Consider the following 22,610-nt stretch of genomic DNA (forward strand, 5'->3'; position numbering starts at 1 on the left):
TGACTCATATCTTTCCAAAGCTATATATGTACTTTGTTTTTTACATTTTTCTTGCTTCACTTAATTGTAGTATACGTTTTTTCTCAAGAGAAAAAAACATTTGTAGTATACCTTTGATTTGTTAAATCGACCAACCAACCTATTTAAACATGGACAACCGCCTGGAAAGTTTCAAAAAAAAAAAAAAACCTTTTCAAACATGATTACAAAAGAAATCAACCAATCAAACCACTACAAATATAAAGTCGTTAGAGCTATCCAAAATTCTTTGAAGAGGGCTTTTCGAAACCATTTTAAATTTGGGTTGCCATATGTCATTATATAAATGACTTATCATTTAGAAACAAAATAAATTTTAATCAGATATTATGTTATTAATATTCTTATTTTATACTAGTTTTTTTGTCACCTATTATATAATGGTTTATATACTGATTTTTATAACTTGTGGTGCTCCTATATGGGTTTTTTTACGTATATGGAGTGTGACGCATAGGGACACCACCTCTATCCTAATTCCTACACTCGTGGTCACAAATGATCGATCTTGAGAGGTTAAATCAACGAAAAACACAAGTTGACAAAGTGAATTCCACTGTGGCAGCACAATCAACAGGGTTCAATCCTACGTACATTTGGGACCCATTTCTCAAAATGCGTTCTTCTGTTAAAAATGAGGTGGGCAAAATATTTGTTGGATGTCTTGTCTGTTATCGATTTTTTAAAGGCAGATATTTTGAGATCTGCATGATCAAATAAATACTAAGAACACATAATTAAAGTGAATTTGAGCATCAAACATATGTATATTAGAAGTAGATTATCTTTGAATATTTGTTATGTTTCGGACAAAACATATACATTATCCTTTTAGAAATTTATCAAACTATTTATCCACTCATATTCTCAGGTGATAAAATATTTAATTTTCATTACTAATAACTAATTCTATGTGGTCCTAGTAAACATGCCTATAAAAAATTAATTGATTGGAATTTGATTCTTCGGATACCTCAAATTATCTGAAAAAGACAATAGTTAAGAAAACAAAAAGAAAGTTATACTATAATTATAAATATGAGTTATTATACAACAATATATTAGTAATCTATATTTTATAGAATAAAATTTGTTATGTTTATAGAATAAATAGTTATGTACATAAATATAGATGTCACCCATGTATATTTGTATATCTGTATTTTTAAATAATTTCTTAACTTTTTGTTTGTTGCTATACTTTTCATAAATTTATCACTCAAATATAAATCCACCACCTCATGTGGGTTATGAAACTACTATTGGCCCCAAAACCCCACCACTCAAGTGGTTGTCACCATTCCATATCCTCCTTTTCCTCCGTTTGAAGTCGGCTAGTTATAATCAGAACAAGACGTGTAAGCTATTTTAAATATATTACGTGTTTATTCTTTTGGCCAAAATTATGACGTGTTTATAGTTTCTAGCAATTATTACAGTGACAATGTGAAAATAATAATAACAATCAATTCACATGATTACGTTGGTTCGTCTCATCTTATATTATATGTCAGTGTTACTGAATTTCCGTAATAAGTTTCCGTAACAGCATTTCCAACTCCGCTATATTATTAATTCTAAAATAGAGTTTAGAGTAAAAATGTTCCAATAATACTATTTTTTATAGAGTGAAAAAAGTTTGTTCCAAATATATAGTAAATTGTTTTTTTAGTTTCATCACTTTATTTTCTACTCTAAAATAGAATACAATTGGAATAAACTCTAATTATATTATAAAATCACTCTATTTTAAAATAAAAAAATAGAAAGTAGAATAAACTATTAGAAATGATCAAACAAGCTTTATAATACAAGAAACAAAAGTTTCGTCCGTAACAGTAACATACCCATAATCAATATGGACTACGTTTTGTAAGAAAATAATCAATTAAAAACTGACTACATTTGGTGGATTCCTTTTCTCACGATAGAAAATAATCTGTGTGTACATATACATTTGCGTGTGTGGATGTGCATGTGCATATGCGAGTGTATATGATTATATATGTGAGTGCTTCTGTATGCATACATATATATCTATATATCATATGGATCTGTTGATCAATCTGCATAGAATTGCTTATCCAAAATGTGAACCACATAATACTCTGTTAATGCGTACAGAAAAGCCAACACACATCTTAATAACTCATTGGATTCTTCTTTATATGTATTATTATATCCCTAGATATGCATCTAGAACCAGTTTATGTCTCAAACCCTTCAATTATATATTATAATGTAGTTGAACATCCATTATCTTATATAGAATATGCATTAATGTCACTTTAAGGGACAATAGTGGCTACTTTACTTAGTTGTGGAAGGTTGTGTGGAATTCGTATATCAAATTTAATTTGGTTAATTAGATAGATTCAACTGTGTATTATATCTTATATAGAATATGCATTAATGTCAAATATGCATATTTTAACTAATCAGAAATAGTTTAATGATTCGATCCTAAGATATCTTGATTTACATTTGTTTTTAAATGGACTTTCAATACACATCCAAAATCGTGTCTCACGCTTGGTCGTCTGTATTAGCTTAGAGTTATTGGGTTTTGACTAAATGACGAGTGTTATATCTTATGCTGCTGGTGCTGGATACATGTCAACTTTAACAAATAATTAAGATGCCCAAGTGTATAATGAACGTTTGAGAAACTCCTACCTCTCAATCTATCTTTTTTTCTTCAATAGAATGTTAAATTGAATTAAAAAAAAAACTGTTTGTTACATGAGTTGTAACCTTTACAGAATAATAAACAAAATTTTACTTCCTCAACTCTTCCTATACTCCAACGTTCTTCCTCCTTATGTCTCTATCTTGTTCCAAACCAGTAAGCTAAACCTCCATTTAACTCACCTTCTCCTTCCTTCTTCTGAATGATTGATAACTTGCTTCTCATGGTCTTGTCAATCATTTTATCAACAACGCTTTCGGTGAAAGGTGTTTCCCATGCCTTCGTCTGTTTCTTTCTCTCCATATTGTGTATAAGCTGCTTGAAAAACATACCTCGCTGTAAACAACAAGCTTGTTCACTCTCAATCTATCTCTCTATCTACTCCCGCATCATAGTTCTGATATATCATATATCATCTTATAAAGAAAGCTCCATATCCTTAGTTTTATTATTTACTTGATGAAATAAATAAACCCTATTATGTAAAATATTATTTTTTTATCACCTCATGAATAACGTAAATGACTTTCACATATTAAGCTTCATAATAGTTCCGCCAGTTTATGATCAATGATCAATTAAATGATAACCCTTTAGACATATTAACATTATAGTTATGTGGCTATAAATTAGCATATGAAAGGTACTGCACTTTGTGTCATATGAATGTGGATGTGTGGATTCCACGTAAATGTATCAAAGAAACGTGTCGATGCCTCATGATTTAGTTACCGAATCGAATATAATACGTCTCTGCTATTGGGGAACTATATGCTTACACAAATTCCCTCTGACAAAGTCTTGGCAGATTATCATACTTTTTACGTTAAAAAAATCATTCGTAAATCTAGATAAAAGAACTTTTAGCTTTCAATATGATTCACATACCAAATTCGAGCTGAACCTTGCATATTGTCGGGCGTCTACTTTCACATCATTTTCTATCTTTTTACTGTTTGGTTTGATAAATTCGTATCATAATTGTTCTATAATCATTAATTTTCAAAGCCGTAACAATTACCAATTTATCATAGTTTTTTTTTTCAGTTTTATCTCTCAGTGGAAGAAAAAAATGATGTTCACTCAGTGGGCCATTGAGTTGCTATTCATAGCAAAGTACTATAGATTATAGGACAGAATGTTAGTTTTAAAATATCATAGTTATCCAAGCGAATGAATGGATATATTAATTAGTATATATTTCTGTACTGGTATAATTGTATATTAGACACCCCGATGGAATTGAAACTAGTTAATAAACATCAAACATTAAAATTTTGGCACTATATATATCTACATTGAAACTTGTGTGTCTATATATGTACTCAAGATAATATGTGTTTTAGGGTGGGTTTAAAGAAAACGCATGATCTGATTAGAACATTGAGGAAGAAAAATAAAGAAAGTGGATGTGGGTCAAAGGTGTGGGTGCGTTTTTGGTAGTAAAGAGAAACGAGAAAAGAGGGCAACAAATCCAAATGGTCATCTAATCACCCTCCAGCAACTTCATTTCTACGTACAAACTCTTGGGTGTACACAAAGTTCTTGTCTTTTTCTTCTTTTTCTTTTTACTGATTAAAATGGCAGTATTTGAGCAATTTGGCAATCTTATTGGATTGGGGTCTCTTAAAACTTTACTGACGTGTACACATATGAGAAATATATTTCACTAGTTGTAGTCCAAGTCTTGTTTTTCTTATCTTTCTTTAGTGATGTTTTGTCAAATGTAAATTGTGAAAATTTGGATTTTCCGAACATTATTCGTATTCTTTTTGACCGTTTCTTTTTATATCAATGACCGAACCGACAAAGAGAGAAAGAAAAGATCGTAACAATTCAAGAAAAGGAACGTAAAATATTTTGGTCAAAGAATCTTTTTCAAGACAACAATTCTGAATCTCTTTTGTCATGTCCAATAATGTAATCTATTGTTTGTTACAGAAAAATAATAATAAGAATCATAACGCAACCAATCGTATTAAGTTCAAAAAAAAGACTTAGCCAAGCTTTTTATATATATGAAAATGTTGGAAAACAAATATTTAATCGCAAACTTAAAAAAATATTAACTGTATACTGTATTAACTATGTAGACTAATCGTATGGTGGATGAAAAGCTAAATGAAAGTATGTACATGCTCAACCCATCTCCCACACAGGGGAAGTCTCTCCTTGTGTGGATGATATTAGACTCAGAAAAGGCATCAGAGGAGGATGATAACACTATTGAGAATGGTAATCAATTTACTCAATTTTTTGACAAAAAAAAAGAACATCTATGGCCGAACGAAGCCGATCCCACATTGGTATTTGTTCCTTTGGATGTAAGGGTGAGATGTGAATCCCTTGATCTTACTGATAACTATCGATGGGTATGCATACTTTAGAATCTCAACTATACAATCAGCACAAAGTAAGCTTAACATAAAACAATATGCATGTGAGAAGATAGGTCTTTCCAGGGACTTCTAGCTAGAATATCGAACAAAAGTTGTGGTGGACAAAAATGTTTATAGAACAAGTAAGATGTTCATCCAAGACACGAACCTTCTAAGCCAAAATATATCAAAATATATGTTAATGATATAACCTGTTATAATATTATCAAACTAAGTTTAAATATATATAACATGCTAATGGAGAAAAAATATTTTTCATGGATACTAAACTAAGTTTCTACCAGCATAAGAGACTTTCTCCGGTCGAATACAACATAAGCAGCACCTGACTTCACATCATCCTCATCTACATGTGATATATGACTGTCATCAAAATTATACCACTTATTCTCTTCGCGTAGAAACGCTTCTAAACATGCGTACAATCTTACTTCTTACTTACAGAGCCAAAAAAAAAGTGTAGGAATTGCTAAAAGACGTACATCTTACCTGACAAACATCAACGAATATTGAGTCATTACGAGTGATATGATTAGCCCAAAACTCAGGAACTTAATGATGATTAACAATGAACTTCAAGTGGAACTTACAACCACGCCAAGAGGGTTCTGCAAGTTTATCTCTTGATGATAATCATCTTGGAAGTAACTAGCAGACTCAGGTGTATGAACCAGGCACTGTATTGGACTATTCATGAAATAGGTATATATTCCCGAGATCCATAGGCCCTGTCAAACCAGTAGCGGATCCCCTAGTGGTCACACCAGTATTTCATGATAATAACAAATAAAATATACATCTAATGATCAGTATATCTTTTATTTAAACGGACATGGAAATAAAGGAAACAAATCTCTCCTGTAAGAGTTGTACTCACCTCCTGTATCTGTTTCTTCTAAGCTTAGCCAAGCGTCTTCTTCCTCTGCTTCATGCTCTAGTTGTCATTCTTATATACTCCTTCCTTCTCACCTACCTTTTCGATTTAGCTGCTGTAGATATATTCATCTCTGTGCAATTCAAGACACTGATATTTTTCTTCGTGTCTACTTTCAAGGCTCTAACATAAAGAAGGTCTTGTCTTTCTTGGAAAAGAATCGGATCTTGAAGAGCGTAAGAATGAAAGAGAAGGAACATTACGTGCCGCCTACTTACATTCCGTTAAGTCAGTCTGGGGATGCTGATGGAGAAGTAACCACCACACCTAATCTAGAAGGTGCTGATTCTGGAGGCACAAAGGCTGATCCGGTACAGTGGTCATCTGGTATATGCGCTTGCTTCGACGACACACACAGCTGTATGATACCACTCTCTGTCCTCCTCCATACCTTGATTATACTACAGGAAACCAAGTGTGCATTTATTGAATAAGTTGCTTGCTTGTTTAATGTATTGAGCTTCCTTTATGCACACTTCTCTTGGACACAAATGTGTTGTTATGTTGTCTACTGTGAAGATAATCTCTCTAGTACGTGGTTTGAATTTTACTGCTGTTTGTTTTACAGGTTTTATAGGTCTGTTATGTCCATGTTATGTCTTTGGTAAAAACACAGAGCTGTTGGGGTCTGGAACATTTGCAGGACCCTGCTTAACCCATTGCATTTCATGGGCGTTAGTCAACACCATCTGCTGCTTTGCGACCAGTGGCCTGTTACTAGGTTTACCTGGATGCTTTGTTTCATGTTATGCTTGCGGATACCGCAGATCGTTAAGAGCCAAGTACGATTTAGAGGTAAGAGAAAGTGGATCAGATGCTAAACATTGTGCAGATACCATAATATCATTGTTTCTAACGTTATTATGTATGATGCAGGAGGCTCCTTGTGGGGATTTTGCAACACACTTCTTCTGTCACTTGTGTGCCGTTTGCCAAGAATACAGAGAGATCCGAGAACGTGGCTCGAATCCTCCCGACATAAAGATGGCTATTACCGATGCCCCTTTGGCTCAAACCATGGAATCAGCTTAACTGATCACTTTTGTCTCGTTGAGTTTCTCAGTACTCTTTTGTAGAAGATTGATGAGTAAATATATATTAAAAAAAAAGTTACAGTATTCGGATTCTACATCTGTAAACAAAACCGGTAATAGCTAAGGATACTACTTGATTCCATAAAGCAGGCAGCTTTTTATTCTTCTACATACACAGCTGAAGGATAGAAGACTGGTAAAAAAAAAGTCCCTTTTAAGTGGTCACAAGATGAGGAGCTCCTGATCGAGGTAGGACACAAGAGTACGTTACATACTTTTCACTGTCCACGAGCACGACAACAAAAACTCGGGACAGTGATTTTGGTCCACCAATCATCCCATCGATGTCTACTCCATCACCACCTTCTCTGGGATCAACAAGCACGGACACTACCATTGATGAGGCGGGCTTGATTTCTTTGCTAGAGCTGTTTCTTTGGTGCTCTTTGGTGAAGTTAAAATCTGATCCTGGCAGTGGAATGGCCAGACCACGAAGGGTTCTTCTGTTCTTTCGCATGTGTGTGTCTGTGGCGTTGTTACTGTGTTCAGCAGAGACGTTGGCTGCTGGAGATGCAGGAATAATGGCTCCGGAGGTTGATGAGACATCGAACTGAAACACTTCAGTGCACATCCCGGAGCTAAACATTGGACCTGCACGTGTCATATAACGAAAACAGGTTACTACTTTATAGTGATTACTGTTAAGCATCTATCAGGATTATCTTCCGCATCTACTCCTAACAAGAGATTAACTGAAGGTAATTTTAATGTCATAGATTCAAGTGTCAAGAACATATATATGATAAGGACTAATATACCTACCATGTCTTCCTACTTAATCGATTCAAGGGAACAGAGAGTAACATCAGAAACCCATCATTACCTGCAACACCTTCACGAAACCATTGCTGCATTTCACCACTGGCTGCTTTTGTTTTGATTTTCTCTTTCAGAGTATCATCAGAGCCAGATGACAAAGCTTTCTGTTTTTCAGCCTTAGATCTATAGAGATGCTTAGCCATATCCTCGATCTTCCCCACACCGGGTAGAGGCAGAGCAGGGGGATAATCTTTACTAATCAACGGGTCAGCTTTCCTCTCATTTGATTCAGAAGCCTTTCTTGAAGCCACCACCGCTTTCTCACTCGCCAGTATAGAATTAATAATCAAATTCCCATCAATCTTCACAAGCTTATCATTCCTCGGAACAAAGAGTGATGCAACCAGAGGCTCGCTACCATTCCCAGGAGGTACAGAGCTCTCTGTTGCAGATATATTAGAATCTCTCCCGCAATGCATCCCATTACCATTAAAACCCCCAGAACCAGCACCACTACCAGATGTCTCCAACACCCTACTCCTACGGTGGCTATAAATCTGGTCAGTAACATAATTAGACCTATAGTTCCCATAAAAAGCACCACTAATTCCTCCATAACTAACGTTCATAACCGGAGCCAAAGCACCAAACAAAAACAGACAAAACAGAAGACCCAAAAAACTAATACTAGCGACCTTCTTAGTCTTGGTTTCACTCTTCTTACTCTTCCCCTTGGATGATCCAAGAGCACTCTGCGGTTTCAACCTAGGGATAGGAACCAAAGGCACTTGAGACCCTTGCTGCTTCAACATGTAAGGAGGAGGACAAGGCATCCACTGGTAACCCATCGGCGGGTACATTCCCATCGGAGGCGGCGGCGGAGGAGGAGGAGGGCACATCATCCCACTCCCGCCTAACTGCTGCCTTAACGCAGCATTCTCAGCCATGAAAAAATATATCTTCCCGTTCAAGTCCGTGATAGTGGAATGCATATGCCTGACCTTCTCCTCAAGCTCCTCCACGTAATGCTTCTTCCTCTGCCTCGAAAGCTGCGCGCTTTCGCGGTTTCTCACAAGCCTCGCCTTCTTCTTTTTCTCGTCTTCTTCGCCGGTGACGGCACTCGCGTCTCCTACTTCCTCCTCTCCCGATCTCCTGTACTTGCTGTTCCTCGATTCGTCGCTCATATCCTCCTCGATCTCCTCCTTCTTCCTCTTGGTGACAGACGTCGTCGTCGTCGCCGTTGCAGCGTCCTCCTCCACCTTAACCTTCTGATCCACGACGACGTCGGAGACATCGGAGCCACCGCAATTACCCGACCCCTGAGACGACAGTGGAGTGCTCTTATCGGCGTCTTTGGGTAGGCAATCGCAATCGCCGGAGCTTTCAGACTCCGGCGTGAAATCTCCGAACTGCTCCGGAATGAGGAAGGTCTCGTTCTCGGCGGGTAAGTAGAGATCGTCCATGCCGTCGAAAGTGAGCTCGAAATCGCCGTCGATCGGGAACCCTAGATCGGACATTAATTCGCCGATCGGGGTCTGATCGGAGCCGGGACGGTGAAATTGGTCGTCGAAGCCGGAAGGTGGAGGTGGCGGCTCCTCAGTGAGTGATTGAGACATTAGGGTTAGGGTTTGTTTCTGAGAATTGGGGATGGAGAGACGGAGAGATTTAGGTGGTTAGAAGGCACGGGAACAGGACGGGGGTTTAAAGACAAAAAGGGGAGGAAGGAAGCTGTTTCCGGCGCGTGGCTCACGCTCCGGAATCGCACTCGCTTTGCTTTTACTAGTGTGATGATGGAAAGGAAACAATATCCAGATTACATCTCGTTCCACAAACATAAATAAATAACTAAAGATAAATGGGAAATTGGGCCTTATAGCTATGAAAAAAACCATAATTGGCAGACTAACCATTTTACCTAACAAATTTATACACTCCGTTACATATACATATTAATATTGTATTATCCTTTCTTTTGACCGGTGAAACCCGAAGATAAAAAATAATTATTATTACAATGTGATATAATTTGTGGCAATTCAACATCCACATATCCCTTCTTTATAACTCTTTACAGATTAGATCGACATTGTCACTACCATCTGAGTTTTGAGAATATTTTGTGATTTGAAAACTTTTCCCAGAATCCCAACCACTCTGCTTTTGAAACAGTCGATGCAGTTACCGTCGAGGCGGCGGAGATCATCACGCGAGCCGGTTCGAAGACGAGGCAGAAGATGAACAGTGAACGTGTTTCTATACTATCTTATGAAATGGAATAGAATTTCTTTTTTTTCAAATTTGGCTATTTTATTATTTTAGTTTGATTCTTGAAAAGAAAGTTCAATCTTGTTTGTTGTTGTTTCATGTTCTATTGATATGAGTTTTGTATCAGTGTATATATGTGTTTATATTAGTGTGTATATGATTTTATAAAGAGGAACAATATGTTGAACGTAAATGGAATAGAATTTTTTACTATATTATTTGTCACCTTTTCTATTCTATACGCGCATGTAAAATTTAAATGCATTTTAATGATAATTTGAAATTTGGGTATTTAATTTATAAAAGATTGGGGTTGACATTAGGTTAGGGTTTATAATTCCATGTAGGGTGTAATGATTAGTGGCTAGGATTTAGTTTATGAAGATTTAGGTTAACCGCGGATTAGGGTTTATATTTCCGTGTAGGGTTTAGTGATAGTTAATAGGGTTTAGTTTATGTACGATTATGGTTGACATTAGAGCAAACATTACCACCTTTCATGAAGGCATAACCATATCAACATTTGAGAAATATGTTAAGATGATATATAAAGTTCAACTACATTTTCACATTTTCTATTCTATATGCCTCATGTAGAATGGTAATGCATTTTACTAATTTTATGGAAGATTAGGATTAACATTAGACTAGTGTTCATAATTCCGTGTAGGATTTAATGTTTAGTTGATAGGGTTTAGTTTAAAGTTCACTATTCAAATGTTGGGATAGGGTTTAGTGATTAGTTGATAGGAACTACATTTGTATTTATACTACATTTGTATCTTTCAATTGGAACTACATTTGTATTTATTCTATTCTATCTAATATACATAGTATGAAACTACAATTTTGGTTTCTCCGTTTGTTTAACGCTATTTTTTACACTTACAATTGTTATCTACTCCTCTTTCTGCATCTTTTTCTTCCTTTGATTTTGAATAAAGTTTTGTGACGCACTTCCTAAATTATGTTGTTGTTAATATGAGACAAAAATTCACTACGTTGTTTGCTTTATGTGTTGAAACCGATAACATGTTGCTTAGAGGGATATAACCGGATGAAAATGAACCAAAAAGATAGAGAATGAATTATGTCAAAATCATGTCTATTTCCTTAATTTATCACTAAAATATGGCTATAACGCCAATCAGCCCAAGATAAATCTAGGAAATAATAAATTCTTTTGACCTTTTTTCTTACTATTACTAGGTAATAACTTTTGTGTGATGTGATAGTAGATTTTCTGGTTTTGTACTGTTTTTTTTCACAACATCACTGTATTGGTTTTTGTTATTTTTCATTAATATTGCTTCACAAGTGAATTGAATTTATTTGATTTATAGAACAAATGGTAAATTTCATTTATTGAGTGATTCAATGCAAAAACAAAATATATGGAAAGTAATTTACATAATTAAATACTTAGTTGAACAATGCATAATTACTTACTACATCAATCTTTTGTGTTTTTTGCTTATTTTTTGGTTTCTTGTTTTTTTTTCTTTTTTTTTGTAACCATTATTTCTACCTTCAACAACATTACATGATGTTAGGACCTATCGAAAGATAGATGGATATTAGTTTTGAGACGAGAAAAGAGGTCTAAGTTCTTCAGCATACATTAGAATTTAGAAGTCTAGAACACATACATAAAGTTAAATGGGACTAGTTTTGAGATATGAGAAAGGAACCCTATAATCTCTTCACCATACGTACATAAATGAGCTAGATGATCGCATATGCATAGGCAGGGACGTTTTTTAGCACGTGCAAGTGGAGCGGTCGAACAGGGTCCAAAATTTTAAAGGGTCCATAATTTCTTTTTGTTTTACTAATAATTATAAATCTAAAATCATATTTTTATAAAAAATCAGAATGACTATATTTTAATTTAGTTTTCGTATTTCTAACCAATAAATGTAAATTACACTTTTTATTTTGTTATATAACCAACTAAAAGACAATAAATTAGGAAGTAATTAGTATTTATATCAATTATATATTTTGGAAAGTAATAAATAATTGTTGATGTTTGTTAGAATATTCAATGGTAGTATTAAAGTTAATATTCTAATTGATTATGTTTAGTGTATCAATTAATGATTATAAATACGGAGAACAAAATATATTTTCTTCACTGTTTTTATTTAAAAATAGCAGACACGAAAAAAATAAAGATAGCATACAGCTTCTGTTTACAAGAAAAAATATTGATTTGTCCAATAAAGAATATATAGCTTGCTATCCAGATTTTGTTACTCTAAAATATTTATTGATTATGATTTCTGCTTGTAGATATAATAAACGTAAAAAAAACTGAAAGAGTTAGAAAAATGATCAAATTTAATGATTTGATCGATGATTTTGCATTAAAAATGCTAAATAACCAAGTTTAATGATTTGATCAATGATTTTGCATTAATAAAAATTGGTGTTATTTAGATTATAAATAATTAAATTAATGTATTTATTTTATATTATAATGATATTTTGTAAAAAAATCAAAATTATTTCAGGTTATTAAAAGAGGTCTTATTTTCTTTTTTGAACAGGGTCTGTGAAAAGTTTGAGACGGCCCTGTGCATAGGCTTGACGTTTTTCTTTAAAGTAGTTCATCAGTTTGGTAGTGATCAATACTTGTGGTGTTGACTTCGGGGGTTCTATCTTTGAACAAAACACACCACCATAATGAACAGCGTTTACATATGTATTCGATTTTTGATTTTTTTACTCCTAGTGTTTATAATATCTTTAGATCTTTCGTGCATTTATCTTATTTGATTGTTTATATACGTTTACGATTGTATCGGTTACAATTAGATGTTTTTATTTGTATTTGAGCTTTATGCCCTTGATGATAGATTAGGCAATATGTAAACATTCCATATATGTACAAATACCCTAATGACTCTACTGTATATATACTTTACATAATGTAATACACAAGGCAACGGGTTTTACCTAGTCACATGGTATCAGACGCCAACCTTTAAACCTTCTTTCCTGGCCGCCTTTATTCTTCTTCTTCTTCCTTAGATCTTCTTCCATCTCCTCTCAAAAACTCTGCTTTCTCTCTCAATCATGGCCCAAATCGAAAAAGCTTTTGCTGTCACACACATCAAGTCCTACATCCCAATGATCCTCGACATGCAAAAGATGAACTATGATGCTTGGCGTGAACTCGTTGAGACACACTGTCTCACGTTCGGTGTCTCAGGCCATCTCGATGGGACCTCCCTCCCAGCAAACGCCGAAGACACACCATGGAAGGAACGAGACAGCCTCGTCAAGATGTGGATCTATGGCACCATATCCTCTTCTCTCCTCGACACAGTTCTGAAGACTCGCTGTTCTGCTCGTGATCTATGGGTCACGATAGAAAATCTCTTCCGCGACAACAAAGAAGCACGAGCGATCCAGCTCGAAAATGAACTCCGCACTCTCACCATTGGAGACTTGTCTATTCATGAGTACTGTCAAAAACTCAAGAATCTCACAGACCTCCTAGCCAACGTTGATTCTCCAGTTACCGATCGCGCCGTGGTCATGCACATGCTCAATGGTCTCTCTGAGAAGTTTGATAACATTCACAATGTTATAAAACACAGAACGCCTTTCCCAAGCTTCTCAGTGGCTCGATCAATGCTGCTCATGGAGGAAGACCGTATCAACAAACACACCAAAAGTTCCACTCCTCAGGTCCTCCATGCCGATACTGCTCAAGACACTGCTCCAACCTCTCAAGCTGTCAACACTCGCGGAGGACCACCGCCCCAACAACAGCAGTACTACCATGGACACCAACGCCCCAATTATAACAGAGGACGCGGCAGAGGGCGAAACAACAACTATCGTGGACGTGGACGCAATCAATGGAATTACAACCAGACGATATGGCAACCACAACCACCTCCACAGTACTGGCAGCAGCAGAATTGGCCTCAAAACCAACAGCAGTGGCGCCCTGCTCCTATGGCATATCAAGTCACTGCTACTCCATCTTCAAACGCCGGCATTCTCGGTCCTTACCAGCCTAATGCGAGCAAACAACCACTGATGCCGACGTCCATTCCCCAGAATCTTGCTCAGGCTTTTGGGATGATGACTCTGCAGCAGCCTCAGGACTCCGGCTGGTACTTCGACTCAGGAGCCACTGCCCACGTCACGTCCCAACCAGGTACCCTCTGTTCTCTTTTCAATTCGAGCAACACACCTTCTATTCTCGTCGGTAACGGTACCTCTCTTCCCACTTCTGCTATTGGATTCCATTCAATTCCTACCACAAAACGCCCTTTGCATCTCAATAATGTTCTTGTTTGTCCCTCTATCATCAAAAACTTAATATCTGTTCGTCAGTTTACTAAAGACAATTGGGTTTCTATTGAATTTGATCCTTTTGGTTTTTTGGTTAAGGACTTGACGACTCGAACACCTCTGCTCCGATGTAACAGTCCAGGACCTCTCTACTCCTATGATGTCACGGCTGCAACATCTTCTTCTCCGCAAGCTTTTCTTACTTCTTCTGCAAGTTCAACGGTGTGGCACCGACGTCTTGGCCACCCCGGAAATAATGTCTTGCAGTCTCTTTTATCTTCTGATTTAATTCAGTTCTCAAAAACAGATCATTCTTTTTGTCATACTTGTCAACTTGGGAAACACGTTAAACTTCCTTTTGACTCAGTTATATCCAATGTTTCCGAACCTTTTCAAATTATTCATTCGGATGTCTGGACCTCTCCAGTTCCCAGCATCGGTGGCAAAAAGTATTATGTCATTTTTCTTGATCATTTTAGCCACTACGTCTGGGTTTATCCACTGAAAAATAAATCCGACGTCTTCTCATCTTTTCTTCATCTTACAGCCTATATTCAAAACCAATTTGGTTGCAAAATCAAATCACTTCAATGTGATAATGGTGGTGAATACAACAATCGCCTATTTCTCAACTTCTTCTCTTCTAATGGCATCACCCACCGTTTCTCTTGTCCCCACACCTCTCAACAAAATGGCAAGGCTGAGCGTACCCTGCGTACTCTAAACAACTTTGTACGATCTCTTCTCTTTCAAGCCAACTTGCCTCCGGGATACTGGGTAGAAGCTCTTAATATGGCTGCTCATCTTTTCAACTTACTTCCTTCTACAGCCATCAAAAATGAGATACCTTTCACCAAACTTTTTCAAAAACCTGTCTCATATCTTCACCTTCGAGTGTTTGGCTGTCTATGCTACCCTAATCTCACATCGACAGCACAACACAAGCTTTCTCCTCGTTCCACAGCTTGTGTCTTTCTCGGTTTCCCTACATCTCATAAGGGCTACCGTTGTCTAGACTTAAACACTCGCAAGGTCATTCTCTCTCGTCACGTCATCTTTGACGAAAACACATTTCCTTATCAACCCAGCAAATTATCTTCTTCAGAACCAAATTCTTCAGATATCTCACCACCACTCTCTTCTCCTCTGTTCCGTGAGATTATCACTACTCCTACAGTTCTTATACCTACCACAACTCAACCACCACCACCACCACCACAAGCTAATCCTCCTGCGGCTCCACCTACAACTCATCGTATGGTGACTCGCAGTCAAAGAGGAATTTCCAAGCCTCGCCAGCCTCTTTCTCTTACAGCTCAAGCCATCTCACCTTTACCCACTTCTTATCTTCAAGCTCTAGAGGACCCTAACTGGCGAGAATCTATGCAAGAAGAGTATGATGCTCAGATTGAAAAGGGAACATGGTCACTGGTTCCCAGACCAAATAATGTTAATATTGTGCGTTCACTGTGGCTTCACAGGTACAAATATGACTCTGAAGGCAATCTCAAACGATACAAATCCCGCTTGGTGGCTAATGGAAGATCCCAACAACCAGGCATAGATTGCGATGAGACTTTTAGCCCTGTGGTTAAGCCAGCAACCATAAGGCTTGTCTTGGACGTGGCTCTGACTAAAAGATGGCCAATACACCAACTTGACGTCAAGAATGCTTTCCTCAATGGAGATCTTCAAGAAACAGTCTACATGCATCAACCGTTAGGTTTCAAAGATGAAACCAAACCAGATCATGTTTGTCTCCTACATAAAGCACTCTACGGCCTCAAGCAAGCTCCGCGAGCATGGTACCAGCGTTTTGCTTCCTTCGCATCACGAGTGGGCTTCAAACAGAGTAACTGTGACTCTTCCCTTTTCATCCTCCACAACCGTTCTGGAATCGCATATCTCCTCCTTTATGTTGACGACATCATGCTCACTGCCTCTTCTCCGGCGCTTCGTGACTCCATCATTGCATCCCTCAATGCCGAATTTGCTATGACAGACCTCGGCAAGTTGCACTACTTCCTTGGCATCTCAATCACGTACAACGATGCCGGTATATTTCTGCAACAAAAGACTTATGCGATGGAGATACTTCAACGAGCGCAAATGACGGACTGCAACTCTTGCACCACCCCAGCAGACGCAAGAGCAAAACTGTCTGACGAAGGAAGCCCGCCAATGTCAGACCCTACCCTGTATCGAAGTCTTGCAGGTGCTCTCCAATATCTGACATTCACAAGGCCTGACATTGCTTTCGCGGTCCAACAAGTCTGCCTCTACATGCATGCTCCCCTAGAGTCTCACTACAATGCTCTAAAGCGCATCTTGCGCTACATCAAAGGCACTTTGGACCATGGTTTGCAACTCACGCCTAACTCCTCTCACTCTCTCATAGCATATTCAGATGCTGATTGGGCAGGCTGCCCTGCAACACGACGGTCGACCTCTGGTTACTGCATTTTCCACGGTGACAATCTCATCTCATGGTCCTCTAAGCGACAACAGACGGTCTCGCGCTCCAGCGCCGAAGCAGAATACCGCGGCGTCGCAAATGCAGTATCTGAAGTTACTTGGCTAAGAAACTTGATGCTCGAAATCTACTGTCCATTGCGAACTGCAACGATAGTCTACTGTGACAATGTTAGTGCGGTTTATCTTTCCACAAACCCAGTCCAACACCAACGCACGAAGCATGTTGAAATAGACATCCACTTTGTCAGGGAACGCATCGCAATTGGTCACGTACGAGTCCTACACGTGTCACGCCCCCAATCCTGGGAAGGATTGTCTGGACGGACTATGGTTCGAGGAAACGAACCAGCCGATCCTTGTGATCAAAGGCAAGCGTTCCATAGTCCAAAAACTAGGTTAAGTATGATAAATACTTAGCCAAACAAAGTTGAGAAAGAAATAGACAGCTAGAACGAGTTAGACGGTAGCTGGACGAAGTGTACGAGTAGCTCGACCAGCTCAGGGAAGCTCAGTTGAGTGTACTCCAGCTCGATCAGTACTAAGTCAGCTCCACTAGCTGGACTACTAGCTCACTCAGCTGGGTCAGCTGGGAGTCAGCTCATCTCAGCTGGATGGACTGTTCGGGTTTCGGGCCGATGGTCCGGGTCCGGGCCGGTGGCGGGCTGGTTGGTCCGGTCATTGGGTATGTGGGCTGTTGGGCTCATGTGGGCAAGTCATGGGCTTGGGTATCACCCTGGGCTTGTCATGGACGTGCCTAGATGGGTCCGGAACCTTCCATGGCTGAACAGGTACGATCTGGACCGTTGATTGCAATCGATGGTCAAGATCTGTTCCGAAGGGCTGCGTGGAAGGGATGTGTCTCTTTGCACATGACTCCTGGTTGCCTATAAATAGGGTGCACGACCAGAGATCATTTCATTCAGTTTCTCTCTGTCTGATTCAGTCAGAGACAAATGACACACGTCCTAAACACAAAGATCCCCCAAAGAAAAACGAGGATCCAAGCCATAAGGGCAAGATCTGCGATCAAAGCCATAAGGGCTTGATCCGAGTCTGGTGCATATGGCTTGAGACATATGAGGCCGTGGCTTATATAAGTCACTAAGGCCAATAGGAAGACCTATTCCTGAAGGGAATTAGGCGCAATGGACCAAGGGTCCAAGGGCGGTTAGCCGGGAGACGAGCAGACCAACCTGCAAGGGCTATAGCGGCTGTAAGTGGTTCTATCTCTGTATCTTTATATTATTATGTCTATATGATATATATACATATGGAGAACGTGGTAGTTATCCATGTTACCATGTCATAGACCCTCATGTCATGGTCGGTTACGTTGATCGCTAACCATAGCCAATAGATTGGATCAAGGGGTACTAGTCGCCAAAGGTTGCGTGTTGCCAAGAGTCATGAGTTACCAAAGGTTGTGAGATACCAAAGGATGCAAGTAACCTAAAGGTACAAGATACCAAGGGTTGCAAGTATCAAAGGGTACGAGGACCAAAAGGTACCAATGACCAAAGGGTGCATCGTGATCCAAAAGCGAATGTACTGTGATCCAAGATCTGCGATCATGTCGTGATCCAAGAGGTACGAACGTGTCGTGATCCAAGAGGTACGAACGTGTCGTGATCCAAAAGGTACGAACGTATCATGATCCATGGGATGTGTACGGGTCGTGACCGAAAGGATACGAACGGGTCGGGACTGAAAGGGTACGAACGGAACGAGACCAAAAAAAAGGTACGAGTGATTCGATTGATATAAGGACACCATTGCATTGTGTTGGGCATGGACTCACACAATGGCAATGGGTTCTTAGTTTAGGTCAATACATGAGTGTAAGGAAATAGCGAAGGCCTTAACGGCTAAGTGCAATCCATACATCGTGATTGATGTGTGAACCATGATCCATGGTTAATGGATGGATGGTTCTACCCGCAAGGGCTTAGTGGGATATCTTACGATCAACCTCGGGTTGGTGAGTAAGATAGGCGCCATATGTCTTATGTAGGGCATGGACCCACATGATGGCAATGGAAGGCCGGTTATGTCAGTACATGCTAAGTAGACGATGGCTTATCATGACTAAGGGTCGGTTCATGTTCCATGACGGTGGATCGATGGCCGAGTACTAGTATAGATAGTCACGTTGCTGGAGTATGAGCATTGATGTGATTATCCAAGATGTCAACCTCAGGGTTGATAACTTCGGGATTGGCTAAGAGTCATGACGAAGTGAATGGCCAGTATTATGTGTCGTTGACCATAAGTACTAAGCCTAAGTGTGAATGTTCAAGGAAGGCCGTGTAAGGATTGATTATGGTTGAGTATGGATGACCTGACCATAGGAAATGGAACCAGGTGTCGAAACTAACCTGATTAACGAATACATCGGTTGGTATGAACAAGTCATATCTTTGTCTGGGTTAAGTCCCAAGGCCGGTCAGGCCAGATGAAGACTCATTGAATCCAAAGTCATGTGAGGATGGTTGGTTGATTGACTTAGGATTATGATGGGCTTTGTTAGTCCAAAAGAAGGACTTGGTACTATTGCCTATAAGGCAAGGGAGTGTGCATGAGCCAAAAAGGGCCAGATGCATATCTCTTATCCGTTCGAAGACTTCTCAAAGGTTACTTATGCATGTGGGGATGGTTGGTTGAATGACTAAGTACCTAGGGGAGCTGTTTAATGCAGGAATCATTATAAGGACCTTAAGTAAGATCATTGAGTGATCGTGGTCCAGTACACAAGCAAGTGTAGTTCAAGTCAATGGTGGTCCGATGAGCTAACCAGCTCCGTAGATGTGGCCAAGGTATGATCTAGCTATGTTTACATAGATCTAGATAGAATGGTTTAGGGGAATTGAACCTCAAAATCGTATGACTTGGTTTCGGTTTAGGATTGACCTTTAAGCTGATTGGTAGTTGAGTAAACTAACCAAGGCTAAGGTAATTCGACCAGACAAAGGTTAGATTGGTTTTAGACCAATGGTAAGTTAGAGAATATTCCGCTGCGTATCTGTTGAATTGATCTAAGCTATTAATGACAAAGGAAGTCTTTAGCTAAGGTCTAAGTTAGCCCTCGCTTTTAGGCGATATTTTAAATAAAAGGACGAAAAATTAAGAGGTTCGGCCAGGAAGTGGACCGAGCGACGTGAGGCATCGACCGCGGCCTAGTCGGCCGGGATTGGGTCTTACAAGTTGGTATCAGAGCATGCTTGATCCTGTTTAGGACAGCGCTCAAAGATGTTAAGTTCCAACCCGATATTATTTCTGAAAACTATGATGACTAGGAAACCTTAGTTGGGGTGAGCCAAGAGAGAGCTGAGGTAAGGGGTATCATGCTTGTGAACAGAGAAGTTCCAAGATGAGCCAGCTTAGCCAAGATGACTCTCCGAGGGCAAGATCCTAAAAACAGAAAGGTTGGTCGATCTAGTTATTTAGATGTAATATACGGATTGGAGGGATGGAAGCAATGCAAGACTTGTTTAAGGATGACCTGGACAACAGGAGTAACATGGACCGGAGAGTGGCTTAAGTTGAAATAAACATGCAGCACTCTACTGATGTTAAGTGTTATCCTTTGATGGCCATTCATAACGAGTAAGCGTATGCGATGTTAAAACTGATTTAAGGGATACACTACATGACTACACGAGTGGAGTTTTGGTCAGATGGATCAGATATGACTCGTATAAGTCAAGATAGGTTCCCTTATATCGAGTTGGATGGAATGAACCCATTCCAATCTTAATCCGTCCAAGGAAATAATGAGGAAACTCATGATGTTCATTCCAATCAATGGAAGAACATGATCTTAAGTATCTTAGCATGATGGGGATTGAGGTATATTAACATTGCTCTTGTGAATGGTGTGAGCATTCGCAAAAGTAAGACGCTTTGGAGAATGGTATGGGACATTTTCCAAATGTGTAATCAACCGAGATCCTACTCATCTGGAAACCTTAATGGTATGTGGTGTGGAAACACACGTACCTTTCGACACAGGGACTACACATAGTTTTGTGAGTCCGGAACTGGTCGGAAAGGGTCTGTTCTGTCTGGACGCTGGGGATACTTCGGTGATAGTGAATGCAGCCGGAGGGCAAGTAATGCATTCACTGGGCAATATGTCAAATATCCCAGTGTCAATTCAGGGAAGAGATTTCCCTGTGAATCTGTTTGTGTCCGCCTAAAGAATCACGAGGTGATCCTAGGTATGGACTTATTGGGAAGGTATCGGGCCACTCTCGATTGCCATAGGGGTCGTGTGCAATTGAAGAATGGACTTCACCCGATTCAGTACCAAGGTCTGAGTCCGGCTCTAGGAAAAGTAGTGGTATCAGCAGTCCGAGCAGTACGGATGCTGAAACAGGGTTGCGAGTCCATTTTGGCCACAATCACCACTACGGAGCCCGACTGTTCTGTTTGTCTGAAAGACCCTGCAGAGGATTCGTTGGTGTCTGAGTTCCGAGATGTGTTTCAGGCGCTACAGGGAGTTACCCTGATACTGTTAGGCCGAAACCATTTATGATTGAACTAGAACCATGGACAGCTCTACTGTCCAAGAGTCCGTATCTGATGAGAGTTAACCAGTCCTCTTTATAAAAAAGAAGGATGGTAACTCTTGATTCTGTTTTGGATAATCTGTTATCCAAAAGTCTGTATCTGATGGCTCCTGCCGAGATGGCCGAGCCGAAGGCGACCACGTCCCAGAGAGGATCCGGGTCGCAGTACAACCAAGTCGGAGTTTGACCTAAGGTTGAGATGAAAATGATCAAGTCCAGTAATGGATGAGGATCAGGCCACGACCTATTCGGAGTTGGACCTATGGTCGGGGTGTAAGGGTCGTGTCCCAGAGTGGACCAGGACCAGAATATGATCAAGTCCGTAAATGGACAAGGATCAAATTTTTGACAAGGTCCAGTGATGGACCGAAGTCAAGTGTCTGGCGGGTTAGTCTAGTAGGGACTAAGATCGCAATGTGACCAAGCCTGAAAAGGCTATGGTTGGTTAAGAGATAATCACTTGGGAAACAGAAGCTAAAATGAAAGCTGAGTACCCAGAGTGGTTTGATCCGTTTGTTTCTGAGGAAACAAATGAATCAGGATTCGAGGACGAATCCACCCTAAGGGGGGGAGACTTGTCACGCCCCCAATCCTGGGAAGGATTGTCTGGACGGACTATGGTTCGAGGAAACGAACCAGCCGATCCTTGTGATCAAAGGCAAGCGTTCCATAGTCCAAAAATGGTTAAGTATGATAAATACTTAGCCAAACAAAGTTGAGAAAGAAATAGACAGCTAGAACGAGTTAGACGGTAGCTGGACGAAGTGTACGAGTAGCTCGACCAGCTCAGGGAAGCTCAGTTGAGTGTACTCCAGCTCGATCAGTACTAAGTCAGCTCCACTAGCTGGACTACTAGCTCACTCAGCTGGGTCAGCTGGGAGTCAGCTCATCTCAGCTGGATGGACTGTTCGGGTTTCGGGCCGATGGTCCGGGTCCGGGCCGGTGGCGGGCTGGTTGGTCCGGTCATTGGGTATGTGGGCTGTTGGGCTCATGTGGGCAAGTCATGGGCTTGGGTATCACCCTGGGCTTGTCATGGACGTGCCTAGATGGGTCCGGAACCTTCCATGGCTGAAC

General features: G+C 39.5%; 3 protein-coding genes across 3 annotated transcripts in view; 2 read left to right on the forward strand and 1 right to left on the reverse strand.

Annotated features, from left to right (window-relative positions):
• The first annotated feature begins 5,988 nt into the window (after positions 1–5,988).
• On the forward strand, positions 5,989–7,174 carry LOC108812236 (protein PLANT CADMIUM RESISTANCE 10). Its single transcript, XM_018584434.2, has 3 exons — positions 5,989–6,421; positions 6,630–6,856; positions 6,938–7,174. The coding sequence occupies exons 1-3, from the start codon at positions 6,244–6,246 to the stop codon at positions 7,091–7,093; spliced, it is 561 nt and encodes a 186-aa protein (XP_018439936.2). The 5' UTR covers positions 5,989–6,243; the 3' UTR covers positions 7,094–7,174.
• On the reverse strand, positions 7,140–9,720 carry LOC108812234 (bZIP transcription factor 17). Its single transcript, XM_018584432.2, has 2 exons — positions 7,979–9,720; positions 7,140–7,746 (listed from the first exon to the last, which is right to left on the reverse strand). Exons 1-2 carry the CDS (start codon positions 9,528–9,530, stop codon positions 7,310–7,312), a joined length of 1,989 nt encoding a protein of 662 aa, XP_018439934.2. The 5' UTR covers positions 9,531–9,720; the 3' UTR covers positions 7,140–7,309.
• A 12,739-nt stretch (positions 9,721–22,459) lies between these two features.
• The window catches only part of LOC108813702 (uncharacterized), a 2,685-nt gene continuing 2,534 nt past the window's right edge, over positions 22,460–22,610 (forward strand). The window contains exon 1 of the mRNA XM_056987448.1: positions 22,460–22,532. Within this exon, the coding sequence (XP_056843428.1) occupies positions 22,460–22,532 (73 nt within the window). The remainder of the gene's footprint in view (positions 22,533–22,610) is intronic.

Source organism: Raphanus sativus, chromosome 6 (genome assembly GCF_000801105.2).
Source record: "Raphanus sativus cultivar WK10039 chromosome 6, ASM80110v3, whole genome shotgun sequence".
In the NCBI taxonomy this organism is placed as follows: Eukaryota; Viridiplantae; Streptophyta; class Magnoliopsida; order Brassicales; family Brassicaceae; genus Raphanus; species Raphanus sativus.